Below are 27,987 nucleotides of genomic sequence, written 5' to 3'. Positions count from 1 at the left end.
AGATGGAAAATGCTAGTTCTGATAAGGATGGAGAGCAGTTAGAACTTTGATCCGTGGCTGGTGGCCGCATGTGATCACTTCAGAACTCTGGTTGATAGTACATACTAACGTTGAGCATACCCATATCCTCAGACGCAGCACTTGTCCTAAGTCAGTACCTGACTAGGTATAGTCATCAAAAGGTGCACAAAACTATTTATTTAACCCCAAGCTGGAAAATACCCACCTGTAGATCAGTAGATGGTGAATAAATTAAGATATGTCTGTACTACAGAATACTTTACAACAAAGAGAATCAACAAACTACAATACCTGCAACAATATGGATAAATCTCACAAACTTGAAGAACAAAGAAGTCATATTTTATGATTCTATTGATGTAAAATTCATGAATAAGCAAAAACAATTTATGACATTTGGAGTCAGGATGGTGGCCACTCTCAGGGGATGGGTGACCGGGAGGGGAGACGTGGGTGCTGCTGGGAGCTGGTGAAGTTCTATTTCTTGGTCTGGATGCTTACATGGAAATGCTTACTTGGATGGTTTCATGAGGTGTCCATTAATGATATGTGCACTTGTAAAGTTGTATGATATTGTAACAGTGCAATAAAATAATGTAATAAAAATGTAGTTTTCACCCCAGATCCTGGTGATAACTTTGAAATAGACTGGGGCCCAGGATTAGAGTCAGTGCTCAGCTACGTCTCTAGGTTGTTTGTTTCCGATCTTGATCTCATCATGTTTAGGTCACTGTTCTGCATGAGAATAATGAGTAAAATAATGCTTGGGGTTTTCTCTTTGCTAATTATATGTGACAAAATATTAATGTGTGTCCTTTGGAACCAAAGTATTTGGTGGTTTTTAAAGATATAACAATGTTTTAAATGCTTCAGATTAAAAACAAAACAGTAGTAGGTATCATTATGGAATAGCGGGAGAAATCCCGAATGAGAAGGCAGTAGATCTGGTGACTATTTGTTCTCTTCCAGCTGGGTGAACTGGGGCAAGTCCAAGTCTCAGTTCCAGTTCTTTAAGATTAATACCTGACCTGCCTGAAAGCAGAGGGATTAACTCTGGGATCTAAGATCCACCATCTGTTGATAAAGTTTTTAAATAAGTGACTGATGATATTACCTGTTCATACCACCATTGATTTCCAATCTTGTGTTCTGCTGACATGTTCAATGATAAACATGGCCCCAAACACACACAGAAAAGTTGCAAAGTAGACAGCAAACTATGGTCTCAATGCTGTAGGTCATCCGAACATCTCACCTTATCTTCATCCCCAAGCTGATCTCTTGTTTCTTTTGGGAGTTTTTGCTCTGCAGCAAGGATGCTTTTTAGGAAGTGTTCCATGTTGGTAAAATGGAGAAGATCTTTGTTTTTCTTAATATACTGTAGAGAGTATGAAAGATAAATTATAATAAACTTAACATCTTTGCTCTCATTTCTTCTAAGTATTCTTGAATCTTCTTTGCCAGTACCTCAGAGTACTATATACAGTTCTGTATTCTTAAAATGAAAGGAGACCTCTTCATAAATGGTGGTTGGCAGAATACTAATTAATACAAGCTCCGCAACTCTCTCTGTCTTGGAAAAGAGGCTTTTAATACTTCTAAGCTTCAGATTTCTCATCTGTAAGTTAAGAATAAAAGTAACATCTACCCTATAAGGGCATGGGGAAGGTTAAATGAGATAATGTATGTAAAACTCTCAACAGAACACCTGACACATGACAAGTGTGTAATGTTTCCTAGTATCTGCCTCCTAGATTGAAAAGTTTTATTACATATCATCAGTGTCCACATAAATCTATTCATTAGCACAGTAAACATATAAAAGCCTGCTCTGAGGCTGGAATGTGGGTTATATCAGAAAAAACAAAGCAAACAACTCTGACCTCATGGAACTTATTCTATATTAACTTATATTCTATATATATAGATATATAATATATATCTATATTATAATATAGATATATATTATAATATATATATAATATATATCTATATATAATATAATATATTATATATATAATATATCTATATATAATATATAATATATAACATATATATTATATATATAATATATATTATAATGTATATAAATATATATTATATATATTATATATAATAATATATATATAATATATATAATATATAATATAAATTATATTATATATATTATATATTATAATATATAGTAATATATATACTAATTAATATTATATATTATATATTGTAATATATAATATACAATAATAATTATATTATATATTATATATATATTATAATTATATATATAATATATAATAATATATAATATATAATATATTAATATATATATTATATATTATATATTATATATAATACATATATATTCATAATTGAATATAATTCATATAATTATACATATAATTACATAATAATTATATACATATAATATACATATGAATATACATATAATATACATATGAATATACATATAATTCATAATATATATTCATAATTAATATATATTAATTAGTATATGGTATTATATATTTATATAATATATATAATTATATATATTATATTATGTTTATAATATAATATAATTATATTATATATAATATATGTTGTTATATATTTATACTATATTATATATATAATATAGTATATTATATTATAATATAATATAATATAATATTATATATATAATATATTATATTAATATATCAATTAATATATATTATTATATATTATATATTATATATTATGTAATATATATAATATATATAATATATAATATATTATGTAATATATATAATATATATATATTATATATAATATATTATATTAATATATTAGTATATATTATTATATATTATATATTATTATATATTATATATATTACACATATAGTATATATGTGTATTATATATAATATATAATATATATTATAATATATTACATAATATATTATAATATATATATTATAATTATAATATATATTATAATAATATATAATAATATGTATTTTATAATATATTAATTAGTATATATTATTATATATTTATATAATATATATATATAATTGTATATATTATATTATGTTTATAATATAATATAATTATATTATATATAATATATATTGTTATATATAATATAATATATAATATAATATGATATGTATATATGTATATATGTATATATGTATTATATATATTATGTATTGTATATATAATATATAATATAATATATATATTATATAATATATAATATATAATATATTATATAATAATATATACTGTATATAATATATAATAATATATATTAATTAATGTGTTAATATATTATATATTATATTGTATTATATATTATATTATATATAATATATATTATAATATATATAATATAATATATATAATATATATTATATTATATATTATTATGTAATATATATATTTTATATAATAATATATAATATAATAATATAATATATATAATATATCTATAATATAATATATTCTATATTCTATATTATATTATATAATGAACTTATATTCTAGTAGGGGAAAAATGGAATAAGCAAATGTAAGTAAATCCTGAGTGGCTTCCCAGGTGGTGCAGTGGTAAAGAATATGCCTGCCAATGTAGGAGACAAAGGAGACACGGGTTCAGTCCCTGGGTTGGGAAGATCCCCTGGAAGAGGAAATGGCAACCTACTCTAGTACTCTTGCCTGGAGAATCCCATGGACAGAGGAGCCTGGCGGACTGCAGTTCGTGGGGTTGCAAAGAGTTGGACATGACTGAGCGACTAAGCACACACGAAGGCAAAAGTAAATTCTGTAATATGTTAGGACATGATATAGAATAAAGAAAAGCGGGGCAAAGAGAAGCTGATGAACAAGTTAAAGAGGGTGGCAGAGTAAGACAGGCTTGTCAGGATGGTTACTGAGGTGACACTTGAACAAAGACATGAAGAAGACAAGGGAGTCAGGCGTAGACAGGGTTTCTTAAACTCGGTGCTACTGACATTGGGGATGGGTGGCTTTTTGCTGCGGGGCTGTCCTATCCACTGTAGGCTGTTTAGGAGCAGCCGTGGCCTCTACCCACTAGTTAACAGTAGCACCACCTCCTCTGAGTCAGACAATCAAAAGTGTCTTCAGAGGTTGCCAAATGTCCTGTCAGGTATAAAATTGCTTCTGTTTGGAGCTACTGCCTTAGAGGAATGAGCATTGCAGGTGGAACCCTTAAGATCAGTTTCCCTGGAGTGTCTGAAGAACAGCAAGGAGGAAAATGTGGTTGGAGTTGAGTGAATGAGGGGGAAGAGTAGAAGGTGGCAGAGTGAGACACAAACGGGACTTGACTTCTTAGGTTTTTACCCAAGTGAACTGAGGAACACAGCAGGACTTTGAGCAATCCTAACTTCCGTCTTCAAAGGATGACTATGACTACTGTGCTGAGAACAGACTGAAGTGAGACGAGCCTGGGCTCGGAGATGAGTGAGTAGGTCTGATGGTAGTCCAAGCAAGAGATGCCTTGCATCAGGTTGGTAGCGGCACAAGTGATGAGAAGTGATCAGTTATAGATACACTTGAAGGTACAGTTTGTGAAGGATGAGTTTCTGAAGAATTTCCTGACGGATTGGTTGTGGGGTGTATGTAACAGAGAGAGAGAGAGGTTTGGCCTGAAGCGAAGATTTTGGCTTGAAAAATCAGAAGAACACAGTTGCCATCAGTGGAGATGGGGAACGTTTTAAGTGGAGCAGGTTTGGAAAGAAGATTGGCTTTGGGCATGGTGAGCCTGAGCTACTTATAAGACATTCCCCTGGAGATGGTTAGTGTGTGTGTTAGTCACTCAGTCATGTATGACCCTTTGTAACCCTATGGACTGTAGCCAGCCAGGCTTCTCTCTCCATGGAATTCTCCAGGCAAGACTACTGGATTGAGTTACCATTTCCGTCTTCGGGAGATCTTTCTGACCCAGGGATCGAACCTGGGTCTCCTGCATTGCAGGTAGATTCTGACTGAGCCACCAGGGAAGCCCAGGTGGTGAGTAAGCAGTTGGATATATGAGTTGAGATAGAGTTGGGTTGAGGGTGAAGAAAAAATTTAAGAGTTGTTGACATTTAGATGAGATTTAAAGCTAGAAGACTGGACGAGATCCCCAAGGGGAGTGGATATAGAAGAGGACAGGACTGAATCCTGTCCCTCAGACATTGAGAGGCCAGGGAGAAGAGGAAGGATCAGCAAAGGAGACTGTGAAGGAACAGTCAGAGAGGCAGGAGGAAGCTAGAGGAGGCCAGTGTCCTGGGAGTCAAGTAAAGAAGGTGGATCGAATTGGAGAAAGTGATCAGGTATGTCAAATGCTGCTATTAGCTGAGCACAGAGCGTTGCCTGTTTTCTGAGATTTGTGCTAGACTGTAACAATTTTGTAATCTGGATGACCAACATCATCATCACCACAAACAGCCACAAGATAAATCACTAACTAATGGAGATTTAATTACAGGGACATGTATATGGACTATTTCCTTAGTGTTCAGGTGATCAAGAATCTAGTCTCAATTCTACCACTACAAATAGCTGTATGGTTTGGAGCAAACTGCTTAATCTACCTTTAAATACAAATGTGACTAAAAATACGTATGCTACCAAGATTGCTGGGTGGTTTGAATGAGACTATGTGTGTGTGTGTGTGTGTGTGTGTGTGTGTGTGTGTATACACATATATATGCCTTGAAAATGTATGAAGGTTTATATACATAATGAAAAAAAGATATGCTCTTATTTATAACCCAAGAATGAATTGACCTTTAATGGAAGAATAGAAGATAGTCTTTTTAAGATTGTAGATTTAAATTTTATATAGTTAAAAAGCTGAGATAATATTGTTATAAAGTACTTAATAAGTATTATGAATGCCACTGTCAAACTTGTGCAGAAAAGAGCATACAGTAAGTTTGGGTAAACAAGCTATCACTTGGGCATCTAAATGTAGTCTCTAAGTCACAGTAAGTTTTATAGATGAAATTCACTTATTTATTGATAATATGTTAATGGGACATGAATGAACTGTGGAGCCATATTTGCAATCCCTATGAGCTAGGTCCCCACTGTCTGCCCTGTAGAACATAGGGTTTAAAAATACTGTCATATGTGGTTTGAGAAGCAGCCTGAAAGTCAAGGCAATGTGCCATCTAGGGAGGCAAGAAATACCTGAATAGGTCATTCACGGAGGCAATTACTCTGTGAGGGAGTTAATTTTAAAACTATGTGCTACCCGGGGAACTTTGCTCAATGTTATGCGGCAGCTTGGATGGGCAGGGAGCTCGGGGGAGAATGGATTCATGTATCTGTATGGCTAAGCTGCTCTGTGTGCACCCGAAACTACCACAACATTGTTAATCAGCTATGCTCCAACATAAAATAGAAAGCATAAACAAAAACAAAAACAAAACCATGGGCTACACAAGTTAAGGTCAGTTACCTCCTCCGGAGACTCTGGCTCCAAGTGGGACTCATGCTTTCTTACAATGAGCTTAGAGAGAAGGTCTCTCCCTCTTTCAGAGATGGGCTGCTCTCCCAGCAGAAGAGCACTTACGCTTTGGCCAAGTTTACTGTCCTGGGAAACTGTCGACATTCGCAGAGTGAGAGAGAATGCTTCCCTGAAATAGACCTTCAGCCCCTGGCCAGGAAAAGGGAGAGCGGCAGATCAGTCTGGCCTCTAGGAAATGGGTAGTGAAGCTTTAAAATAACAGTTGAAAGGGAAATGGGGCTTGAGATGGACCATCTTTACTAGCCTGCACCATGGGTTACTATTATCATTTGTGATTCTGGTGAGGTTCAAATATTGACAATGAAATATCCACAGAAAGGGGTGATGCTGTTCTCAGAAGAAGGCTGCTTCTCTCCAGAATTCTTAGAGAGGTGTATGCATTTTTCATATGCTGCCATGGGAAATCTGGTCGGGAAAATCTTAGCCAGGCAGTAGGAACCAAGGGCCACCAGTGGGACTTAAGTAGATCTGAAATATTTCAAAGCTTATAGCATTTACTATCTTGGGGAATGGGCATGAGTCACAGAGTAAGAGAAGCAAAAAGCACTTTGCATGTTATAAATACCTTGTAAAATGACCTCAGAAAGGCGGGGTTGGAGTCCTGGTGGAGGTCATCGGCAGCGATGTGGGCCAGACAGTGGATCAACAGCAGAACAAAGCTTCCCACAGACGCCAAACACTCTCTCCCAACAAACAGTATGTTTTCAGCTCTCTGAGTGGAGAAAATACCCAAACAGGAGTACGTCAACCTCAGGGAATATTTCCATTGCCTCTCTCTTTTTCTAGTTTTATCTGATCTAAAACAACTTCGGGAATCATAAAGTTAGAGACTCCCTGGGTTAAATGGAAATTTATTGAAGGGAAGATTCAGAGGGCAAGGGAAAATTGTTTTAGCTCAACTGTCTGAATATATCATTTTCTCCATTGTCTCCCATCGGTTTTTTTTTTTTTTTTTTGCTACCCCTGGCTTACAGAAATACAGAAAACAAACCTGCAAATTCAGAGAAAACTTATTCATGTATCTCTGTTTATTTATTTTTTTTAATCCATGAACTCCAATTACTGTTTCCTTACTCAGTGGTTCTCATACTTAGTGTGAATAAGGATCATTTAGGCATGATTCTATTTTGGAGACCCATCCCAGAATTTCTGGTTCTGTGGGCTTTAGGTGGACTCGCCATTTCCATTTTACCAAACTCTCTAGGTGGTTGATGCACAAGGGTCCAAGGACCACAGTTTGAGAAGCATTGTCTTATGGAGCTCTCAGGTTTTCTTTGTCTTTGATGCCTTTTTTGTAATCAAGTTCTCAAATCTCTTGTCTTGCCTAATTGATTTGAAATAGCTCCTTGTTAATTCTCTTAAGAGGTGATAGGTTGGCATGGAAAAACCTTAGATAATTTGGAATCAGACAGTCTGAGATCAGTTTCTGGAATCAGCTGTGGGTGTCAGCACAGATGCGTGGTTAAAAAATGTGTGTGGTGTAAAGTTCATCTGGACTTGAGTTTTGACTCTTGCTTCACTGTGATCTGGGACAAGTAACTTGGCCTCTCTGGGACTCAATTTCCTAATGGATAAAATGGAAACAACAGGAGTACCCTCCCTCAACCCCACTTGGGGTTAGGTGGCTATAGTTATACACGAGATAATGTATGTAAGACATATGGCCAAGTGCCTGGCACGTAACACTCAATGACTTCTGAGTTTGCTTCCCCATCAGTAAGATGGGAGTAAAGATTGCTTACTTCATAGATGCTTTGAGGATCAAGTAAAATAATACCTGGAGAATATCAGACATGGGTAATTTTTGGTCTTATTAAATCCCCTAACAACCTACTAGCCAAGTATAAGCCACTTGCTTGTTCTCTAACCTTGGTTAGCAGGTGTCCTCTCACAATCACTGTTTTCTGTCATAGTGTTTAAGGTCCATGTACACCAGCTGAGAGGACCCCACAGCACTGCCAGTTTGCATGTGTTTGAGGAACTCCCAGGACAGAAACAATTTAGATCCTTCCCCATAGAAAGATGCTGACTGTGCAGGATTTCCTGAGCTTGGAACCATGCCGCTTACGGGAAACACCAGTCTGGAGCCACTGGCTTCGATAAGGACAGATTCATTAATGGGCACAAAGCCACTGTGATTCTCTGGGCACGAGCCAGGACATAGTCATTTCACTAATTAGAGAAAGCTCTTACACGGGAACATTTATTATGCCTTAGCCAGATGACTTATTACCTAGAGGGAATAAAACATCTGAGGACTTAGAGAGAAAAATGTTCTACAACATTTGCTCTTTTTGCTCCTGTCTTTGCGAGACCTAGAATTTGACAAACCTCACACCTGGGATTGGGAATTTGAAATACCTGATAGAAGAAGGAATCTTGGAAGGCATTGTCTGAGGCTTCCATGGCAGGAAGACGAGAAGCAATCTGCAGGGTGATTTCTGGAGCCTGAAAAGAATAAAAACAAATAAAAACAAAACTTATCCCTTTGCTAAAAAATTCTCATGCAGCTCAGTTATATAGCACCAACCAATAATGGGAAGTAAATGAACTGGGGTGTCAATTTAAATTATAACAGGATAAGTGGATTCAGTATAGACTACAGGAGAGTGGAAGGAGTATTTATTAACTTGGTGTTTGAAATTTATGCTAACAAGATTTGACTTGCCACTTTTCTAAACAGAGGTACAGTAGCAGGCAAGCATGAAGGCTCTCAGGCCATGATGCCTGCCTTCTAACCCTTATGGTTGTGTGTTCTTGGAAAAGTTTACTCACCCATTCGGTATCTTCTTCCCTCCACTTCAAAATGAGAAAAAAATTAGTAACTATGCCATTTGGGTTTTGTGAAGATTAAATGAGTTAATTCATACAGACTAATATAACAGTGAAATGGCAACTGACTCCAGTACTTTCACCTGGGAAATCCCATGGACAGAGGAGCCTGGTGGGCTACAGTCCTTGGAGTCTCAGAAGAGTTGGACATGACTGAGCATGCATACGCATGTGCAATAAAACATTTTGTGTCATGTTATTCATTCACTCTGAGTATCAGTTATTTCACCTATAAAAAAATTCCATTGTCAAAAAAACATTCCGCTGTCTCATAGAATCAGAATTCAGGTTACTAGGTGTAAACAAAACAACGTATACAAAATTGTTTTCTACATTATAAAGTCAACATAGACTTCATTATAAAGACAATGAGTGTCGAAGCGATGGTGGGAACTGTCAAATCAAAGGAGAGCCCACTCTCTGCCTGTATTCTTCTTCCTATTATCCTATCATTTTAGAGATTAGGCTTTCAATCGGTAAATTAGAAGAGAGACTTAGAAAGTTCTCTGTTCCCAGTGCTTCAGCCTAAGGAATATCCACTACCTCAAAGCCTCCTTCCTGGTGACTCTGCCCTTCCAAGCCCCGTGGATGATGCTCCACAGAGACCAGAACCAGACTCACCTGAAGCTGGGGGATGAGGAGGTGCAGGATGGAGAGGCCGTGCTGGTAAACCACGAACTCCCTGGCAGAGAGGTCTGTGGACGGCACAGTTATCAGCTCTGCCTTCTGTGTTATCTGAGGTTTGGGGAGACCTTGCAAAGAGCTTTTGAGGGCTGCAGGGAAAACAGCAAGACTTCACTGACTATTCTGTGCAGTAACAATACATTAATTAAACAACAGCAACACAATTCAACTTAGGAAAAGGTGTATTTGATGTATCCATCCATCCATCCATCCATCCTCCTGTGCTAAAGCCTCCTATATATACATTGTGGCTCAGGCCCTCTGCCAGTCTTCATGGAAAAGAAACTGAGTCCCAGTTATTAGAAACAGAGGCATCAGAACAACAGAATGAGGGTCCAGAAAAGATGGCTACACATTTTCTTCTATTTCATAGGGTTGTTTGGAGCATTAAAATGTAAGGTACTCAGAACAGTGTCTGGCATCCAGTAAGCATTCAGTTAAATGTTAGCTGTATTAACAGGTTCACTTCCCCACAAAATTATCTCTAATGAGCCTTGAGTCTTTAAACATTTTCTATTGTCTTTTTATTCTTGAGAGGACAATAAAAAAAAAAGACTTAAGTAGCATGGTATAGGAAAGAATGCTGAACTCGCAGTCAGAGGACCTGATTTTTGGTCCAGGTTTGGTAAGATTCTGGGAAAGTCACTTAACCACTTTGAGTATCAGTTATCTCATCTATAAAAAAAATTCCATTGTCAAAAAAATATTCCACTGTCTCATAGAATCAGAATTTGGGTTACCAGGTGTAAACAAGACAATGTATACAAAATTGCTTTCTACATTATAAAGTCAATATAGACTTCATTATAAAGACAATGAATGTTGAAACAGTGGTGGCTACTCTCTGCCTATATTCTTCTTAGTTTACCCCAAGGGGAGGCAGAATTTATTGAGAATGGTCAAGCTCTAGGGACAGCAAATTTTTTCTGTAAAGGGTCAAAAAGTAAATATTTTAGGCTTTTACAACCAAGAGACAAGATTGGGGTTCACATTTAGTGTTCCTGATCATCATGGTAGAAGTGTGGCTTTCAGTTCAGTTCAGTTCAGTTGCTCAGTTGTGTCCGACTCTTTGCGATCCCATGAACCGCAGCACACCAGGCCTCCCTATCCATCAACAACTTCCAGAGTTTACTCAAACTCATGTCCACTGAGTCAGTGATGCCATCCAACCATCTCATCTTCTGTCGTCCCCTTCTCCTCCTGCCCTCAATCTTTCCCAGCATCAGGATCTTTTCAAATGAGTCAGCTCTTCGCATCAGGTGGCCAAAGTATTGGAGTTTCAGCTTCAACATCAGTCCTTCCAATGAACACCCAGGACTGATCTGCTTTAGGATGGACTTGTTCGATCTCCTTGCAGTCCAAGGGACTCTCAAGAGTCTTCTCCAACACCACAGTTCAAAAGCATCAATTCTTCAGTGCTCAGCTTTCTTTATAGTCCAACTCTCACATCCATACATGACTACTGGAAAAAGTGTGGCTTTATTCCCTTACAAAACCTTCCCTTGCTTCTCTGAGACGAAGATCTGCCCTCCTAAGAACTCACCGAAATTGCTGCCTTCATCTCCTTGCAGCACTGCCTTTAGAATGTTGGATAATTTTTCATTTGGGGAAGAGGTTAAGAACACAGGCTTTGGGGTGAGACTCTCTGGGCTTGAATTCCAGCTGAGCTCCTCATTAGCAATATGATTTTTGACTGTTCACTTGACCTATTCAGAAGCTTCAGTTTCCTTATCTATGAAATGGCTAACAGTGCATACTTGGATGGGTTGTTTTAAAGATTTAACGAGCTAACAGAACCAAAGATTTGGAATACCACAGGGTATATTGTAGAGCACTCCGTAGAAATGTGATTCTTCTTTTGACAATTTCTCTAATCCCTGGAGAAGGGATAGGCTACCCACTCCAGCATTCTTGGGCTTCCCTGGTGGCTCAGCTGGTAAAGAATCCACCTGCAGTGCGGGAGACCTGGTTCAGTCCCTGGGTTGGGAAGATCCCCTGGAGAAGGGAAAGGCTACCCACTCCAGTATTCGGGCCTAGAGAATTCCATGGATTGTATAGTCCATGGGGTTGCAAAGAGTCGGACACAACTGAGCGACTTTGTAATCATTTAAAAATATAAAACCACGCTAAGCTTATGGACCACATGAAAACAGATCACCAGCTGGAGTTGGCCTGTGGGCAATGGTTTGCTGATGTGAAGTCAGATTCAAAGATGTTTTTGGATTTGTTCTTACTAGTGGCCTGCATCATGGTCAGCTGAAAGACATGCACTCATTTCCTGTTAATCCTCTTCCACCTGGGATGTAGGTGAGTTGAAACAGACTCGAGTCTTCAGTTCAGGCAGGCCAGCCACGTTCCCTTGCCAATTTCAAGGGGGGTGGATTTGGTAAAGTAATCTGGAGTCCCTTTCTGGGACAAGGTCTTCTTTCGCTCTGTCTCCTCTATCTCCCTGTATCTCACACTCTTCCATTAATTGCTTGTAACACATGACTGGGACAGAATCTCAAGATTTAGATTCCGTGTTTAGTGGGTAGATAGAGGGCCTTTAGGAATTCCCTTTGGGGAAATGGCCAAGTTGTTATTACAGTGGGACATTTGATTTCTATTCATTATTCCTCATATGGAAAATCCCTCGGATCTTAGGACGGGGGTGGGGAGAAAGGGATGATTGGTTCGCTGGGATTCTGGTACTTCTGGTTCTGCGGGTTACACCACTGAACACCTTCAGTGTGTCATGGCCAGTCTAAACCAGGGCCCCAGGGCAAGGAGGTCACCTGGTATGTGATGCACCTGTCCCTGCGGTTCAGCTTCATCCTTGTGAGCTTGGGACCTGATGTCTACTTTCCTCAGGGCAGAGAAGAGTGGTGAGGTCCATGTGAAGTCAATTTTATCTGCATCTGAACAGAGGAGAAGAAGGTAGCTGTTGTGAGTAAGGCCAGAGGACTGTGGCCAAAGTCAAAAAGAGCATCGGGTGTGACAGGCAGCTCTACAGTGGCCTCCATGCACCCCTGTGTGTGTCCATGCCCCTGGGTTATCTCCTCCCCTTGAGTGTGTGCTGCATTTACTGATTTGCTCCTAATGAATAAAATATGGCAAAAGTGATGAGATCAGGATGCAAAAAGGCTGTTGTTTCTATTTTGGGGGGGCCTCTCTCAGTTGCTCTAAAGGAAACCAGTGGCCACGTTGTGAACGCCTTATGAAGTCCATGTGGCAAGGAACTGATGTCTCTGGACAAAAGTCAGTGAGGTCTTGAGTTCTGCCAAGAGCCATGAGAGTGAGCTCGGACTGTGCAGCCAAACCTGGAGATGACAGCAGCTTGGCCTGATACCTTGATGTAGCTGGTATGAGACCCTGAACCACAGGCCACTAGCTAAGCTTCCTGACCCACAGAAAAACCGTGAGATAATAATGTTCATTGTTTCAAGCCACACAGCTTTGGGGCAGTTTGTTACACAGCAATGTATAAGTAATACACTGAGTTTCTTCACGTTCTTGAAGAACCTGCCATGGCCACGCTCTTACGGAGCTCGAAGCTCTAACTGTTGTGTTAGCACTTTATCACACATGATCAGGACTGGCAGCAGCAGGGGACACTGACCCGTGATCCACCTCACCTGTTCCTGGTCCCCCATGCTCCAGTCCTAGGCCATGGCCTTGATCTTCCACTAGCGCTGCAGTGAGGCTCTTCAGGAAGGGAATCAACAGGGGGCAGGCAGCAGCCTGGTCCCTGGGAGAAGTGGTGATGGTTCCATAAAATCTGTCTCCAGGGTAATTCTCCAAACATACAGGGGTCCCCGAGGCAACAACCTAGGATGAAACAGTCAGAAGCTAGTCCTGTGCTCGGTTCCACGTGGTTTCTCTGGAGCTTCTCTCTGTTGGGGAGCCTCCGACAAAAGTTGGACACACACATCTCCTTGGCCAAGGCCAGAGGTCAGTACCTGGATGTGCAAGAGTTGGAGGCGGCTCAGCTCCCGCTGGTACTGCAGCTGACCAAGGGCCCTATCCAGGGCGCTCTGCCTCTCCCTCACCACCTCCTGAAGCTCATCGGAGAGATGCTGGACCACCTAGGACACAGGAAGTGAAGTGCCCTAAGTAGAAGGGAGAGTCTTTCTCTTTCTCCCCGCTCCCCTCCCAGCCCACCTGCTGAAGAGCCACGTCTGATGTCACGGGTGAACGTGCTATCGCATGTGATCCCCTGGTCAGCCTCTGAGTCTCACCTTCCTGGAGCGGCTCCAGACCTCTGGGCTCTGATCCCTGCTCCACTGTAGCCGCATCTCCTCCTCCTGGCCCCGCAGCCGGCCTACCGCTTGCCTGAGCTTTTCTGCTGCCTGCCCTAAACTCTGCAGGACTTTCTGCAGGCCCAGCATCACCTGCGCCTCCTGCTCCCACTCCTCTCTGTCTGCTGCAAGGGGCAGAGAGAAGAGCCACGTGGCAGCGCCTACCTCTGGAGGGAGGGAGGAGAAGGAAAGACAGGGTGGTTTACTGGAGCCCAGGGAAGGAACCTGCTGGGTCAGAGCCGGAGACTGGCTGGATACCTGGGAGGCCGAGAAGCACATGGAGAGGGCTGGAGGGACCCCGGCTGGGGACCTGGGGCTGGCGGCACCCCTCCCAGGAGGTTTTGCTCCGAGGATCGGCGCCCCACCTTGAGCGAGCAGGTCCCGTTCTTTCTGGCCGCTCCCGCCACTCAGGGCTCCAGCTCTCCTCTGGGCCTCCCGCAGGCGGCGGGCCTCCAGGGCTGCGCAGGCCTCCTCAGCGGCCCTCAGCTGAGAGGGGGGGATGAGGGGCACAGAGGGATGGGTCCAGGAGGGGAAGGCAGGAGCTGGGGGCTAGGCCAGCTCCTGCCTGCTCCCCCTCCCACCCCCTGCAGAGACACTTAGGAAAGAAAAGTGAAAGTGAAGTCGCTCAGTCGTGTCCGACTCTTTGCAACCCCATGGACTGTAGACCACCAGACTCCTCCATCCATGGGATTCTCCAGGCAAGAATACTGGAGTGGGTTGCCCTTTCCTTCTCCAGGGGATCTTCCCGACCCAAGGATCGAACCCCGGGTCTCCCGCACTGAGGGCAGGCTCTTTACCGTCTGAGCCACCAAAAGCCCCAAATTCTGGGCTTGGAGCTGGGGAATGAATCCTGGGACATTTTCTGCCCTGAGATGGACTCCATTTCTGCGGTTGGTGGGAGAAAAGGGCTCCCCGCTTCCAGGAGGGACCTGTGCGGTCTGGGGCCGGGAGGAGGGGCCTCTGGCCTCACCTGCAGCCCCGGGTTTCCGCGGGGCGTGGAGAGCAGCCCCTGGCTGGCGGCGCCCAGCTGTTCCGCCAGCCGAACCTCTTCCTGCTCCTGGCAGCGCCAGTATCGCTCCCGCGCTCTCAGCTCCTTCTCCAGGGTGTCCACCTACAACATTCAGCTTGTTTAGGGCCCAGACACTTTCTCTCCTCCCAGCCTGGGGTCTGGCTTCAGATCCGCCAAAGCCTCTTAAGCCTTGGGCTTCTCCCCTCCCCTGAGCATCCATGACCAAGCTTGGTGAGGCAGTTGCCTCGGTGGGAGATGGAAAAATAATCACCACACACCTTCTGCAAGCTCCCAGACCTTCCCTCCCTATTTCTAACACCTAGACTCTCCCGGGTCACTGCCCCCTGCCCATCTGTCTCCTGGGGAGCCAGGGATGGGCACGATGAGGGAGCGGGAAACTTCTCGGATGCTTGTACTGCCCCTTCATGCTCGTCTGTGACCCTGGGAGTAGGGGCTAGAATTTAAATTTCTTGACTTCTAACCAGAATCTTTTATAACGTATCCATCTTTGTTTCTGAAAGTGTAACTAGGCTGAGAATGCATGGGAGGACCCTAAATCATATTCATTTGGGTGGAGAACCTGCCAAAGGCTGAATTACTGCAGGGACCTCCTGCTCTAGTCTGGCCCTGCTCCCATCCATCCCCTGCACTGCTGCCAGAGGGAACTTTCTAGAATGCTGACTATATGTACATGTGGGCGTGTGTGCTAAATTGCTTCAGTCATGTCTGACTCTTTGTGACCCTATGGACTGTAGCCTGCCAGGTTCCTCTGTCCATAGGAGTCTCCAGGCAAGAATACTGGAGTGGGTTGTCATGCCTTCCTCCAGGGCATCTTCCCGACCCAGGGACTGAACCCACATCTCTTATGTCTCCCGCATTGGCAGGCAGGTTCTTTACTACTAGTGCCACCTGGGAAGCCCCATATATACATATATCAAGCATAAAAACATATCAAGCATAAAAATGTCTGGAAGGAGGTGTGCCAACCTGTTAACAGTGGCTGCATTTGGAGGAAGAGACGGGAGGAGAGGTGTGTAGTGTCTGGATAGAGGAGCAAACTGTGGGGAAGGAGTTGTTGATGGCAGATGGAGTGAGAGGAACTGGGAGCAGGAAGTTCTTTCATATTTATTTGGATAGTTTAACAAATGTATTAATAGTAGCATTTTGAGTAATTTGTTTTCTTTTTGTATTGTCCCCAAATTTCCAAATTTAACAGCCTTGAAAACATGCATGTCTGGTCATTTCACTTGGATTCAGATCATACCAACTTCGAATCTTTCAATGGCTTTCATGATAAATCACATTTCTTGGCTTCAGCCAAGCACTCAAGGCTGCTTATGCTTCATTTCCTGCCTTCCCCATTGGCCTCACCTGCTGCCTTTGACCCTCTGCCTTCCTTATGCTCCTGGAACACTCATGGTCTCACACCTGCCACCTTTGGCCTTGCTGGTCCCTTGCTTTGCCCTTGCTGGCCTTTCTCTGAGTTCTTCTTCAGGTTTCAGCAGGGCTGCCCCTTTGGGGAGCCTTCCTAGAACCCTCACCCTGTGATTTAAATGCCCCTCCTCTGTGCTCCCTTCACACCCTTGTAATCCATGACCATGGCTGGCACCTATGGCTGCCCAGTGCCCTGTCTAGCTCTAGCTGTCTGCTTCTCAGCACCCAACACAGTGCCTGGGACACAGGAGGTTCTTCAGGTGTATTTGCTGAGTGAACGAAGAAATAGAAAAAATGCCTCCTACATACCAGACCAGGGTCTCTCACTCCCCGGGGTAAGGCCTCCAGCACCTGGACAATGGGCACCACAACCCTGGCAGAAGGGTCTGTTTGAGCGCCAATGACGGGACCACGTTCCCCAGTCAAGGGGTCTATGCCTTGCGCCCCAATTGCAATTGAGACCAGACCTGTGGGATGCCAAGCCCACCACTGGTTTCTGGAACCAGAGATGGGGAAAGAAGGCAGGGGTAGTCATGGGAAGAAGGAAACATGGCTGTGAGGGAGCTAAAGGAGCCCCAAGAAACATGCTGATCCTTCGAGGGGCTCTGAGCTGGATTAGAGGGTTTCCTGGAAGCCACAGGACCCTGAGGTTGAGGGGGGATTGGGGTTTCTGAAATGCTCATCTTTGAATTTTCTAAGTGGGGGGTAAGTGATCTGTGGTACCAGGGTTCTAGAATCTCTGAGCTCCTCTATTTTGGGTCTCATCAGCCCTGGTGGTAGCATCAAAATGACCCCATTCCTTGGCTCATGAGTGAGTGGGCTGCAGGCACCCCTCCCAAGCTTTACAGTGTCTTCAGTCACATTCCTAACCACCCCCCCAGGGCTTTCAGAGACCCCCAGGTTCACTCTTACCTTTGCCGTCTGCATCTTCCATTGAACCTGCCACAGGTGTGGCATTGCCAGCATCCCTGTCACTCTCCATGCCCAGGATGGGCACCATGAGCCCTGAGCCCTCAGGGTCTGGGATCTCCATCCCATACAGGGCCGGGACCCACAGCGCTGTCCCTGGATAGCGCATCATCCCTAACACAAGGCAGGGGACACAGGGAGGAGGAGATGAGGGCGGAGGGCCACACCGAGGTTTGAGGGGCTGTGTCTCTGACCAGAGAGGCTTCCCTGCTAAGACTGCCTCTGTTTGCCCACCTTAGCATTTTGAATTCATAAAGGAAGGACTGAGTTCTTAAAAAATAAGGCAGCAGGTCTTTGGGGGAAGCTGAGAGCAATTTCTAGGCTAGGCTGAAAAGGTGGAAGACAGAGGACAGACTTTCCTGAGCACCTACATGTGCCAGAATCTAAGCGCAGAACTCCATATAAAATGTATTTTATTTGGTCTTACAACTAAATCTCTAAAGGATGTACTATTTGAATCCTCATTTTAAAGATGCTGTAAACAGAGGCAGAGGGAGGTTTAGTAACTTGCCCAAGGTCAAAGAGGTTATAAATGGTGGGGCAGGTCTTCAAACTCAAGTCAGTTCTGATCCCAAAGCCTGGTTCTTTTCTGACACATCCTGGGCAGAAGTTTTTAGAAGGAGTGTGTGAGATAAGTTCCAGGAAGATGGCACTTCTACTTCCTTTCCCTGTCTTTCCTTGTGCTGATGCTGTGGGAGAGGTAGAGGAGTTGGGTGGGCTCCTTCTTGAGTTTATTCTCGGGAAGTTGAAGGCTGTTGACAAGGAGATTGAGGACTCTGGAGACTCAGGCTTTAGGTCCGGCTGTGCGGTTAACTAGCTACGGGACCCTGGTGAGTGAGTCTCTTAGCTCCCTCGACTTCAGATTCTGCAATGTAAAGTGGGCGTCATCACATGTTATGGTGCTTGGGGGTCCTATGAAATTATCAGAGAATATCCACTTTACTAACATCAGGTATAAGACCCAGTGGAATCGGCCAGAGTTTAAAAGACTGAGAATGAAAGCCAAGCATTCATGAGCTCGGGGCATGAAGTCATCAAATTCCTTCTCTCTTCCCTTGATCCCATGTGTGGCTGGCCAGTGGGGCTTCAGGCCTGTCCCTGAGCTTATGGGCTGAGGGGCAGTGAAGCACCAGGTCATTCTGGGTCTGGGCTTTCGGGGCCGGGGAGCCATACCTATCCTGCCGCCGCTGGCCTCCAGGCTCTCCGCTGCCTCCCGTTGTCTCTGCAGCCGCCAGACCTGCTGCAGGAGGTGGTGCAGGCTCAGGGCCAGCGCCTGTCTCATGTCCTTGACGGCAGCCTCCAGGAGCCCCTGTACCCTCGGCTCTGGCCTATCCTGGGAGCTCTGGAGTACTGCAATCACTCGCCTCTGGGCTGCCAGCACATTGGCGTCCAGCAGGTCCTGGGGCCCTCCTGTATGGGGCACGGTCCGGCCCTCCTGTCGGGAAGCCCCCTGGAGCCGGACTGGCTTCCTGCTCAGTGGCTCCACAAAGCTGTCACCAGGCAGCAGGAGGTTCCCTAAGGCATCTCGGAGTCCTCCCAGTGCAAGCACCTGACCTGGAGGCAGGAACCAGAGAGAGGGGAATGCAGGAAGGGATGGAGGTGGATGGGGCAAGAGAGAGAACAGTGGGGGGGGGCAGGACAGAGTGAGTGACAGGGTGGGGGTGGAGGTTGGGGGTGGGGCAGAGTCTGGGGGGAGTACACAGTGCAGGTGGGAGAAGGAATGTCTTTCTTGATAGAAAAACATCCATATGCTTTTACTGCAGAAGCAGCTCAGTTCTCTTCCCTGCACCCCACCCTGGGTGGGGCGGGGGGCAGACTGGACCAGCATGTGGGGGTCTGGGGTGCTGAGGGGAAGCGCTTGGGAAGCCAGACCAGAGGGAGGAGGGGCAGAAGAAAGGCATGAGGGCTGCCAGGAGACCTGTGTTTTCATCCAACCCGACGCCCAGGATTGGCGAGATGCCTCCTGTGACCGGATCCTCCATGGGGCCCCCCAGCTCCAAAGGGGCCAGGGTCTGGGTGAGCGGATTGCGGTATGTCCCCCCAAGAGTGAGCCACTGCCTCGTTTGTGGGTGCAGAGTCACAGCCAGCACGGGAACCTCGATGCCCGTTATGGGGTCCGTCATGAGAGCCCCTAACTGTGACGTCCTTCTCAGCTGCAGGACAGGCAGGCGGATGGCTGGCAGGGAGCCTGTGGCAAGACAGGTCGGGTAGGGCACGTAGGGGAGGATGGCAGCTTCTGAGGTTCGGACGCCACCTGGACAGGGAGATGGGGAGGCGTTAACACGCGCTGGCCTGTCTGCATCCCTCCTGAGCCCAGCAGGGCAGGGGCAGAGAGCCTCTGGCATGAGTTTCATCTGACTGCTCTCTCCAGCACGGCACTTTTGTAGCAATAATGTTAAAGGGAGGGAGGGGGAGAGGGTGTTTACTCCTCTGCTGGTCCCCAAGCCCCACTGTCCAAGGCCAGAGCCTTGCTTCCCATGCTGTGCCCCTGGGGAGTTCATTGCGGACAGCCCACGCTGGGTGGAGTTACAGAATGGTAGGAGTCTCACCAGAATTGCAGTCAGTGGTGGGCACCAGAGTCGCTTCCTGCACATCGTAACCCAGATTTCCAGCCTCGGGCAGCACCCGCCCCGTGTCAGGGTGGATGAAGTAGCCTGGGGGTATGGGCCCTGCCTGTCCACTGGCTGGGAGCATCACACAGTCCGGGCCAGGGACCATCAGCTTGGTGACCGGATGCACACTGATGTTTTTGGCGCCCCCTGGAGGGCTTGCTGAGGCTGCAGGAAGGCAAACACCAGCTTAGCCCTGGGTCTGAGGCCACATCTGGCGGGTCAGGGGCTCCCTTGGCTGGGTGGACTGGAAGGAGCTGGTGAAACCCCCTACCCAAACCAGCCCTGGTAGGAGGGTGTAGCAGGTGCTTGGGAAGGACATTTTTTTTTTTTTGGCCGCGTCCAGTTCAGGGCTCCACATTTGGGATGTGAACCTGACATCATCAAATTGTAGGATCCTAGCCCCCCCCCCATCTCTTTCTTTCCTGGAAAGTCCAGCATTTTCCAAACCCGACCTTTTGCATTCAATAGTCAGGCTTTTGCTCTCAGGAAGTGCTACCTTATATGTAAAGCTATGCTTTGTGGCGGTTTTGTCTGTCTCCTCCTCTGCTGTTGCCCTTGCGAAGGTTCCCTCTTCTGTAACACAGCCGTTTGCCCAGGACGCTGCGCAGGAAGCCCCTCCCAACCTTGGGGATTTCCTCTTGGTTTAGCCTTCCTCCTGTTTTCCTCCCACCTGATATAGGGCCAGGTTTCTTGAGTGGTCCTGGCTGAGTCCGAGCAGAGCTCACCTGGCCGCAGCAGCTCCGCCCCAGTGCCTGTGCCCAGGACGCCCCAAGCTTTCAAGCGGTGGCCCTCCTGCAGCACGACCTGGGACAGGCGGCCCAGAAGGGCTTCCAGCTGGGGGACTTCTCTGCGGGTGTGGGGGTGGGGGAGCACCAAATCAGAGGGAGGGACAACTAGGGGTGGCAGGACGCTTGGCGTGGCCAGCCCTGGGACCCCACGATACCACGCGGCCCCTCCCTAGCCCTGATGCCACGCAGCCTGACTCAGTTACCAGGTACACACCCTTCTGGGTTCTGCCCAGCCTGAGAGGACTTTGTGGGCCTGGAGCCTGAATGTGCCTTCAGCAGCTGCCGAGCGGCCATCAGCGCCGAGCAGAAGGAGCCCCACTGCTCCTTCCTTGCACGAAGGTCTTGGCGAAGGAGCACCAGTTGGCGACCGAGGCTTGCTGCGTACTCGCCTGCCAGGCGCTCCCTCCGCCTGGCCTCCTCCTCCGCGGCCCTGGCGGCTGCCTCCGCAGCCTGGGGTCAGAGACCACCCTGCCTGCTTATGGCTGCAGGTGCCACAGCCTCCGGGCACCGCGGCCTAGGGGACTGGACGCTGCGGAGCGCTGCTGGTGCAGCAGCGGCTCCGAGGGCGCAGCAGGAGGGGCTAAAATCCCGGGAGCCCCGGGAGATGGGGAACAGGTGCCGAGGGGCTTCTGGCCTCAGTGAGGAGGGGGAGTTGCATGTGGGCACAGGGACGAGGTGGGAAGCGTGAACACGGTCCGACCTGTTGTCGCTCTCTCTGGTGACCCCCCAGAAGCTGGTCCGCGGAGGCTGCGACGCGATGCTCAGGATCCCACAGCTGCTGGAGAGACCGCGCTTCGCTCCCCAGTTTGAGGCAGAGGAGTTTGAGCTGTGCGAGGGAGCGCTGAGTTCGCGCCGAGGCACCAAGCCGCTTTCGCGGCTGTGGTCGCAGTGCCCCCTGCTGCCAGCTTGTGGAGGGACTGCAGGGGACAAAGTGCCCTTCCACTGGGAGGATCTGGTGAAGACCCGCCCCGGGCAAGACACAATTCGTACCTTCCCCCTAGGGACCCCTGGTCCGGCTTGGGGACTTGGGCTCTAGTGTGCTCATTTTGCCCCTAATACCTGTCACCTACTGGTCTGCATTTGCTCACTCGGGTGGGCTACTTGGTTCAGGAGTGGGACTCTTAAGACACTCAAGAGGTGGCCTGGATAGATTCCTACAGGGTGATGTGAGGGCCCAGGGCTCAGCCCTAAATTTAGTCTGAAATCTTCTGTTTCCCCTCCCTGAATAATCCCCCCCCCCACCCGGTCCATTATGGATTCACTAAGGATTTCTTTAGGCTCTCTGTCCCATCACCAGCTCTCCCAGAGACAAATTCTCTGGCTTGCCCAGCTTCCCCACTCACCTCCTCCTTGGTCTGGCTGAGTTCGGTCGTCACTGACAGAGACTGCCTGAGCAGGATCCTGAAGAAGGTTTCCGTGTCAAACCCCTCCAGATCCACCTGCTCCTTGGCCTCCCAGCTCCCACCTATGGGCAGGGGGTGGGAGGGGACAGGGAGCAGGATTATTCCCCCTGAAATGCAATTATGACCTTCCCTACAGAGTCCCAGTGTACTTGCCTCCTCAGATCCTCACGGTCTACTGCTTAAAGTGTGGAGAGCGCTTTGCTGAAGAGCTTCCTAAAAATGTAGAATTACAGGCCCCCGTCCCAGACCTATGGCAGCAGAAGTTCCCCACATAATTCATCATCACCCTGAAGTTGAAAAGGGCAAACTGCTTCTCTCTGAGGCCCATGCTTGGAGTAGCCAGAGTAGAAGGTGGAACACCTCCATATGACTCATAAAGCCATCTGTAGAGAGACTGGTCATTCCTTAGCTAGGTGTTATATGTGGTTACTGTACATTTCTCTTGGCAAGCTGTGCTTAGATGTCTGTGTGCTCTTCTACACTGTGCACCTCTAGAACCTGGCAGTGTCTGGCATACACTGGCTACCCAGTAAACATTGACTTATTCATTGAATGATTGAATGAGTGGAGGGGAATGGAACAATGAACAAAGGAAGCAGGAGCTGGCCAGTTGAAGGTGGGGGCATCTCCGGGATTCCAGCCCAAGCCTTTCACTCACCGTGACCTCCCTCAACCCTGGGGTCATCAGAATCTTGGTGTGGTCGGCCTCTCCTCACTGATGTTATCCTGGTTCTTGGGGAAGTGTAGGCATCCAGGTTGTAGCCCTGCTGATGTTTCCTGAAGATGGGCTGGGGAGCAGCCTTCCGGGCCCAGCTCAGGCTGTAACATTGAATCTACAGGGTGCATCACGGGCGATGTGAAGGGAAGGGAGGAGCATCCTTTCCTCGGACTCTCAGAGGACGAGGATCCTGATCAGTGTGCTTAGGGAGCACCCCGTCTTCTGTTGTTGGACGATTCTAACAGCCTCTCTCTCTCTCTAATCCATCTCTCTCCATAATCCATCTCTGTCTTCCAGCGTATTGCTAGAGTAAGTGTAAAAGTCCTACCAGGTTTTCTCCCTTGCTCAAAATTCTTAATTGATCCCCACTGCCTAGAGGGTAAAGTGCATGAGATCATCCACAGTCTGGTCTCCCTCCCAGCTTCAGCCTTATCCCTGTCCTTGTGCCCAAAGTTGCAGGCCCAGGGACCCAGTGTGGTTCCCCGGGCAGGTGAACACTGTTTCATGCTGCTTTGCCTGACTCATAACGCTGCCTTCCTTACCCCCACCTTGCCTCCCAAGAGTATTACTCTCCTACCCTCAACTCACCAACCCGTTTGTCTGTATAGGAACCAAATATGTTTCAAGCCTCTTTCAGGGATCACTTCCTTAGGAAAATCTGTCTTTACCACCCAGGGGGAACAGTCATGCCCCTCCTTTGTGTAGCCAGGGCCCCTTGGCACACTCTCACTGGAGCTCTACAACACTCGCTGGCATTTGTTTGTCTCCTTGTCTATGTTCTCTTTATTGAGGCTAGAGGCAGGACCTTTATCACGTCGGTATCTTAGCAACCAGGATAATGCCTACTGCAGATGGGAAGTGGAAGACCCATTTCCATAGCATTGGAGAGGGAGTCCTGCATAGTGATTAAGATCATCTGTCCAGCTTTACTCACCAACAGAAGCAGGCAGAGCCCCAGGAGCAGGATAATCTCCCCCAGGACTCCTGGCCAGTTGGACCTCTTCAGTGGCCTGGGGATCTTGGCGATACCAGTTTGGATGAGGTACCTGGGAGTTGTGGGGACAAAGGGCCCTTCCCCAAAGCACTGGCCACCTGGTGGGAGGGTGCGGACGTACTGGGTGGAAAGAAATCTGTTTAGTCTTTGTCCCACTGTCTGCCAGAGCCTGGTCGGGGGACAGAGTGGGAACCCAAGCCTGTTAACATTCACCAAATAGCCCAGATCTTTGTGCATGTTTGCATTTTCCCTGGGAAATGCATTCATATCAGATAGGTGTCTGGGGGAGCTGTCTGCATGCTCTAGGGCTACGTTAGCACAACCTCTTAGAAGCTGAACTGACAGGTCGAGATACTAAATCCTGTGTATAACCAGCTCTGGCTCAGTGGTGGCGTCTTGCACAGGTCATGTAGGTACAACCCTGCATAGACTGGCCTGGGATATGAAGTAGATGGCTGTGAGAGATGGCTAGATATTCTGATGTCCTTTGAGACACACTGTATTTTCAGCATCCTCACAATCATCCCCTCCTTACACACACAGGTTGGGTTGCCACGGGATGAATCTTGGCATTCCCAGAATTATCAGTTAGGGCTGTGAGACCACGAGACGTTGTAGGGGCATTTGGAGCACCTCCTTCCCTAGAGTGCTGTCTGGAGGTGGTTAGTAGTAGCAGTTTAGTTGCTGAGTCGTGTCTGACTCTTGCAACCCCATGGACTGTAAACCCACCAAACTCCTCTGTCCATGGGCTTCTCTAGGCAAGAACGCTGGAGTGGGTTGCCATTGGTCATTATGAGGCAGTATTTTTGAAAGAGATAGAGGGGAAATGTCAGGATAATGTCTTAAACAAGGCAAACCATCACAGACAAACCATCTTCCGATGCCAGTTGCTGTTCAGACGAAAGACATAGACCCCAGGCTCCTGGAACTGCTGCAGAAAGAGGTGGGGGCTTTGATCTTGGAGCTGGGACTCCTCAGCCAGGGCCCGGAAGCGCCCCCAGTCAAACTGCCCTGGCGTGTTGTAGAAGTGGCCCCTGGGGTGGAGGAAGGAGGGGGCATGTTGTCTCCTGGCTGGAGGCACGAGGAGCATTTCCGGTGGGAGCAGAGCCGGGGCCTCTGACACTCACAGGTCATACTCAGGGTAATGCTCACGGGTCACCAGGAAGGCCAGTGTATCCCTGGTTTGGAGGCAGACCGTGGGGTTTCGGATGCCCGCTTCTGGGGATGACAGATTCCCAGGGTGCGAGGAGTTGAGGCTTAGGGATGAAGGAGAGCTCAGGTGTGTGTCCCTTGCCTTTCCTGGGCAAGATTCAGAGTGTGAGGAAGGGCAGTCATCCTTCAGGGGTCTGGAGGGGGGTGGAGGAGGGAGGGAGGAGGGGGAGGAGAGGCAACAGGCATCAGCCTTGATGCTCACCTGCCTCCTGGCCCGGGAGCCCCAGGTCCCTGAGGGGCAGGCCGAGAGAGCGCAGCAGTTCCCCGCCAGGTCTGGTCAGGCCCAGGAAGCCGATCCCTGGAACAAGACGGGCATCTCCCTGAACCTGCAGGGTTAGGGAGAGAGCTGGCCCTGGTGCGTGGATACAGCAGAAACTGTCCATCTGTGACTTGCACGAGGCAGGAGTCAACTTTCTATAAAACCAGGGGAGGCATGTCAGGATCCCCATGCACTTCTTGGGGAGCCATCTCTGGGGTAGGAGTTGCCCACCGCGCCCCAGCTGCAGCATGCAAGGGCCACGCTCATGAGGTAGAAAGGGCGAGACTTGCCCACGAGGGCCTCCCTGGGGCCTCCTTCTACCCTGCTCTCTTACCGTCCACCCTGATCACATACAGAGGGACAGGATTCTGCCTTTGGTCCGAGTGGCAGGGGTGGCCCACAGCACGGGGTGAAGAAGGCCCGTCTGGAAGGAAAAATCCCTGGGAACAGGGAGGTGCGGTGTCAGCTCTTCCCTTAGGACCCGGCAAGTAACCCCCTAGCCTGGCGGGGAGGCAGGGAGAGCACAGGTCCTTCCTCACGTTCTGTCTGAGTGTCCTGAGGGGGTTGGAGGGGAGGCCGAGGTGGAAATAAGTCTCTGAGCCCTGGGGGTGGCAGGAGTAACCTTGAGTCATGACTCTGGGTACGGTCCCTTGCTTCCATGTGGGAAGATTTCCATAACACTTTCCCAATGACTTTTTCAAGACGTCTTCTAGGATGACATCAAATCAACAATAGGGACTTTTCTCTGGCACCAGAGGCTGGGTCGGGGATGTGGGTCAGTGGGCAGGGCCGCAGACCCAGTGCACAAGCATGTCACCCATCCGCTCTTAGGAAAGAGGCAGGGCCTGCCGGGCTGGGTCTGTGGCCTTCAGCCACGTGAGCCCTGGGGCGTTGTACCTGGCTTCCGGTGTCTTCAGTGATGGAAATCTGCGGGTGGCCCTCGGGGCAGCTGAGCTGCAGGACCTGTGTCTGTCTCTTGGGGCACAGGGGACCACACATCTCACGTGAGTGTAGTCCCCAGCACAGACAGAGCCCCAGGCCTGGGTCATAGCCACGTGCGTCCTCTGGAGTGGCACAAACCTGCCGGAAGACTCAAGCTTCTTGGCGCCATGTCCCTGGGGGAGGTTGCCCCCAACTCTCTCCAGCTTCAGAGTGCAGAGCACAGGTCTCTGGCTTCCCAGAGGGGGACTAGAGGAATAAGCCTCCAGTGGCTAGGAGCTTGGGCGGGTGGACAGGTGGGCAGAGGTGCAGAAGTGGGCAGGTGCAGTGTATGGACGCCTCCTACCTCATGGGCACAGTGGTCAATCCACTGATCCTTGGTCAGACAGAGCCCCTCCTGGTTCCGGGCGGCCCCATGCTTGCAGCTCTTGTATTCCCGCTGGACACAGCCCCTTGGCTCTCCAACATCTTGGTAGCCCGGGAGGCAGGGGCACTGCCCGTCACTGGGCTGGAGGTTAGGTGGGAAGGGATGCAGTTTCAGGTTGGCTGGTGGTACTTGGTTGCTGTGGAACCAAGGGACCACACAGGACCCTTTGCCTGTGACCCTGCCCGAGACAGACCAGAGAATAAGGGCAGGGGGAGGGGAGGCAAGGGATCACCAGGGTGGAGGGGGGTCGGATCAGAGGGGAGGTTACTGACACAGGCTTCTTAGGGTCCAGGTGGTGCTATCATTTCGGTCAATAAGACATGGAAAGTTCAGGAAAGGAAGAATTCACATGCGTATTTGTTGGCTTACAGGGCAAATTCAACTTGGAAGGACTTGGGCCCCGGTGTATTTTAGGAGTGGTTGTGGCGGAGAGCAACAAAAAGTCTGCCCTTTTCTCCAAGCAGGGTTGTCAGATTTAGCAAATAAAAATATAGAGCACTCTAACTTGAATTTCACCTAAGTGTGTGCCATTCAATGTTTGAGACACACTAAAACTGTATCCATAATTCGTTTGAAATTCAAGTGTTGCAGAACACCCTCTATTTTACCCGGCAACCCTGTCACATGGATACCTGAACTATCAACCCTGATCAGGTTACTCCTGAGCTGCCCTTGACTCAAGAACAAAACAGTCCTGACAATGCCGCCTGTTCCTGGGTTCCCTGCCAGAGGACATACCTGGAACACTCGGCCAGACCCCGGGCATACACAAATGTCCTTGCCCTCGTCCGGCTGGGTGGCCTCTGAGCCACAGGGGAAGCAGGCCTCCTGGCCAGGCCAGGGGTTAAAGAATCCCCGAGGGCAGAGGTGGCAGAAGGAGGCAT

General features: G+C 47.3%; 1 protein-coding gene across 1 annotated transcript; it reads right to left on the bottom strand.

Annotated features, from left to right (window-relative positions):
• Positions 1–178: 178 nt before the first annotated feature.
• On the bottom strand, positions 179–27,987 carry LOC145525236 (uncharacterized). Its single transcript, XM_081538049.1, has 27 exons — positions 27,842–27,987; positions 27,023–27,281; positions 26,555–26,712; positions 25,681–25,892; positions 25,394–25,565; positions 25,138–25,300; positions 24,207–24,386; positions 23,213–23,387; positions 22,495–22,616; positions 21,852–21,977; positions 21,366–21,601; positions 21,089–21,210; positions 20,301–20,528; positions 19,670–20,005; positions 18,925–19,305; positions 17,695–17,865; positions 17,092–17,249; positions 15,310–15,450; positions 14,505–14,825; positions 14,001–14,126; positions 13,677–13,869; positions 12,837–12,959; positions 10,000–10,151; positions 8,908–8,994; positions 7,112–7,258; positions 6,478–6,675; positions 179–1,399 (listed from the first exon to the last, which is right to left on the bottom strand). The coding sequence occupies exons 1-27, from the start codon at positions 27,985–27,987 to the stop codon at positions 1,247–1,249; spliced, it is 4,986 nt and encodes a 1,661-aa protein (XP_081394175.1). The 3' UTR covers positions 179–1,246.

This window comes from Giraffa tippelskirchi, chromosome 11 (genome assembly GCF_054371585.1).
Source record: "Giraffa tippelskirchi isolate mGirTip1 chromosome 11, T2T-mGirTip1v1.2.pri, whole genome shotgun sequence".
NCBI lineage: Eukaryota > Metazoa > Chordata > Mammalia > Artiodactyla > Giraffidae > Giraffa > Giraffa tippelskirchi.
The sequence above is the reverse complement of the archived record's forward strand: the minus strand, read 5'-3'. Positions and strand labels throughout refer to the sequence as shown.

Excerpts from the sequence above, each read along its gene's own strand:
- LOC145525236 (XM_081538049.1), bottom strand. The coding sequence starts at position 27,987 with ATGCCTCCTTCTGCCACCTCTGCCCTCGGGGATTCTTTAACCCCTGGC. Across the intron at positions 25,893-26,554 it reads TCTTTCCTAAGAGCGGATGG|AAAGTTGACTCCTGCCTCGT; the intron begins GTGACATGCTTG and ends CTGGTTTTATAG. Across the intron at positions 8,995-9,999 it reads TCCTCATCCCCCAGCTTCAG|GCTCCAGAAATCACCCTGCA; the intron begins GTGAGTCTGGTT and ends TATTCTTTTCAG.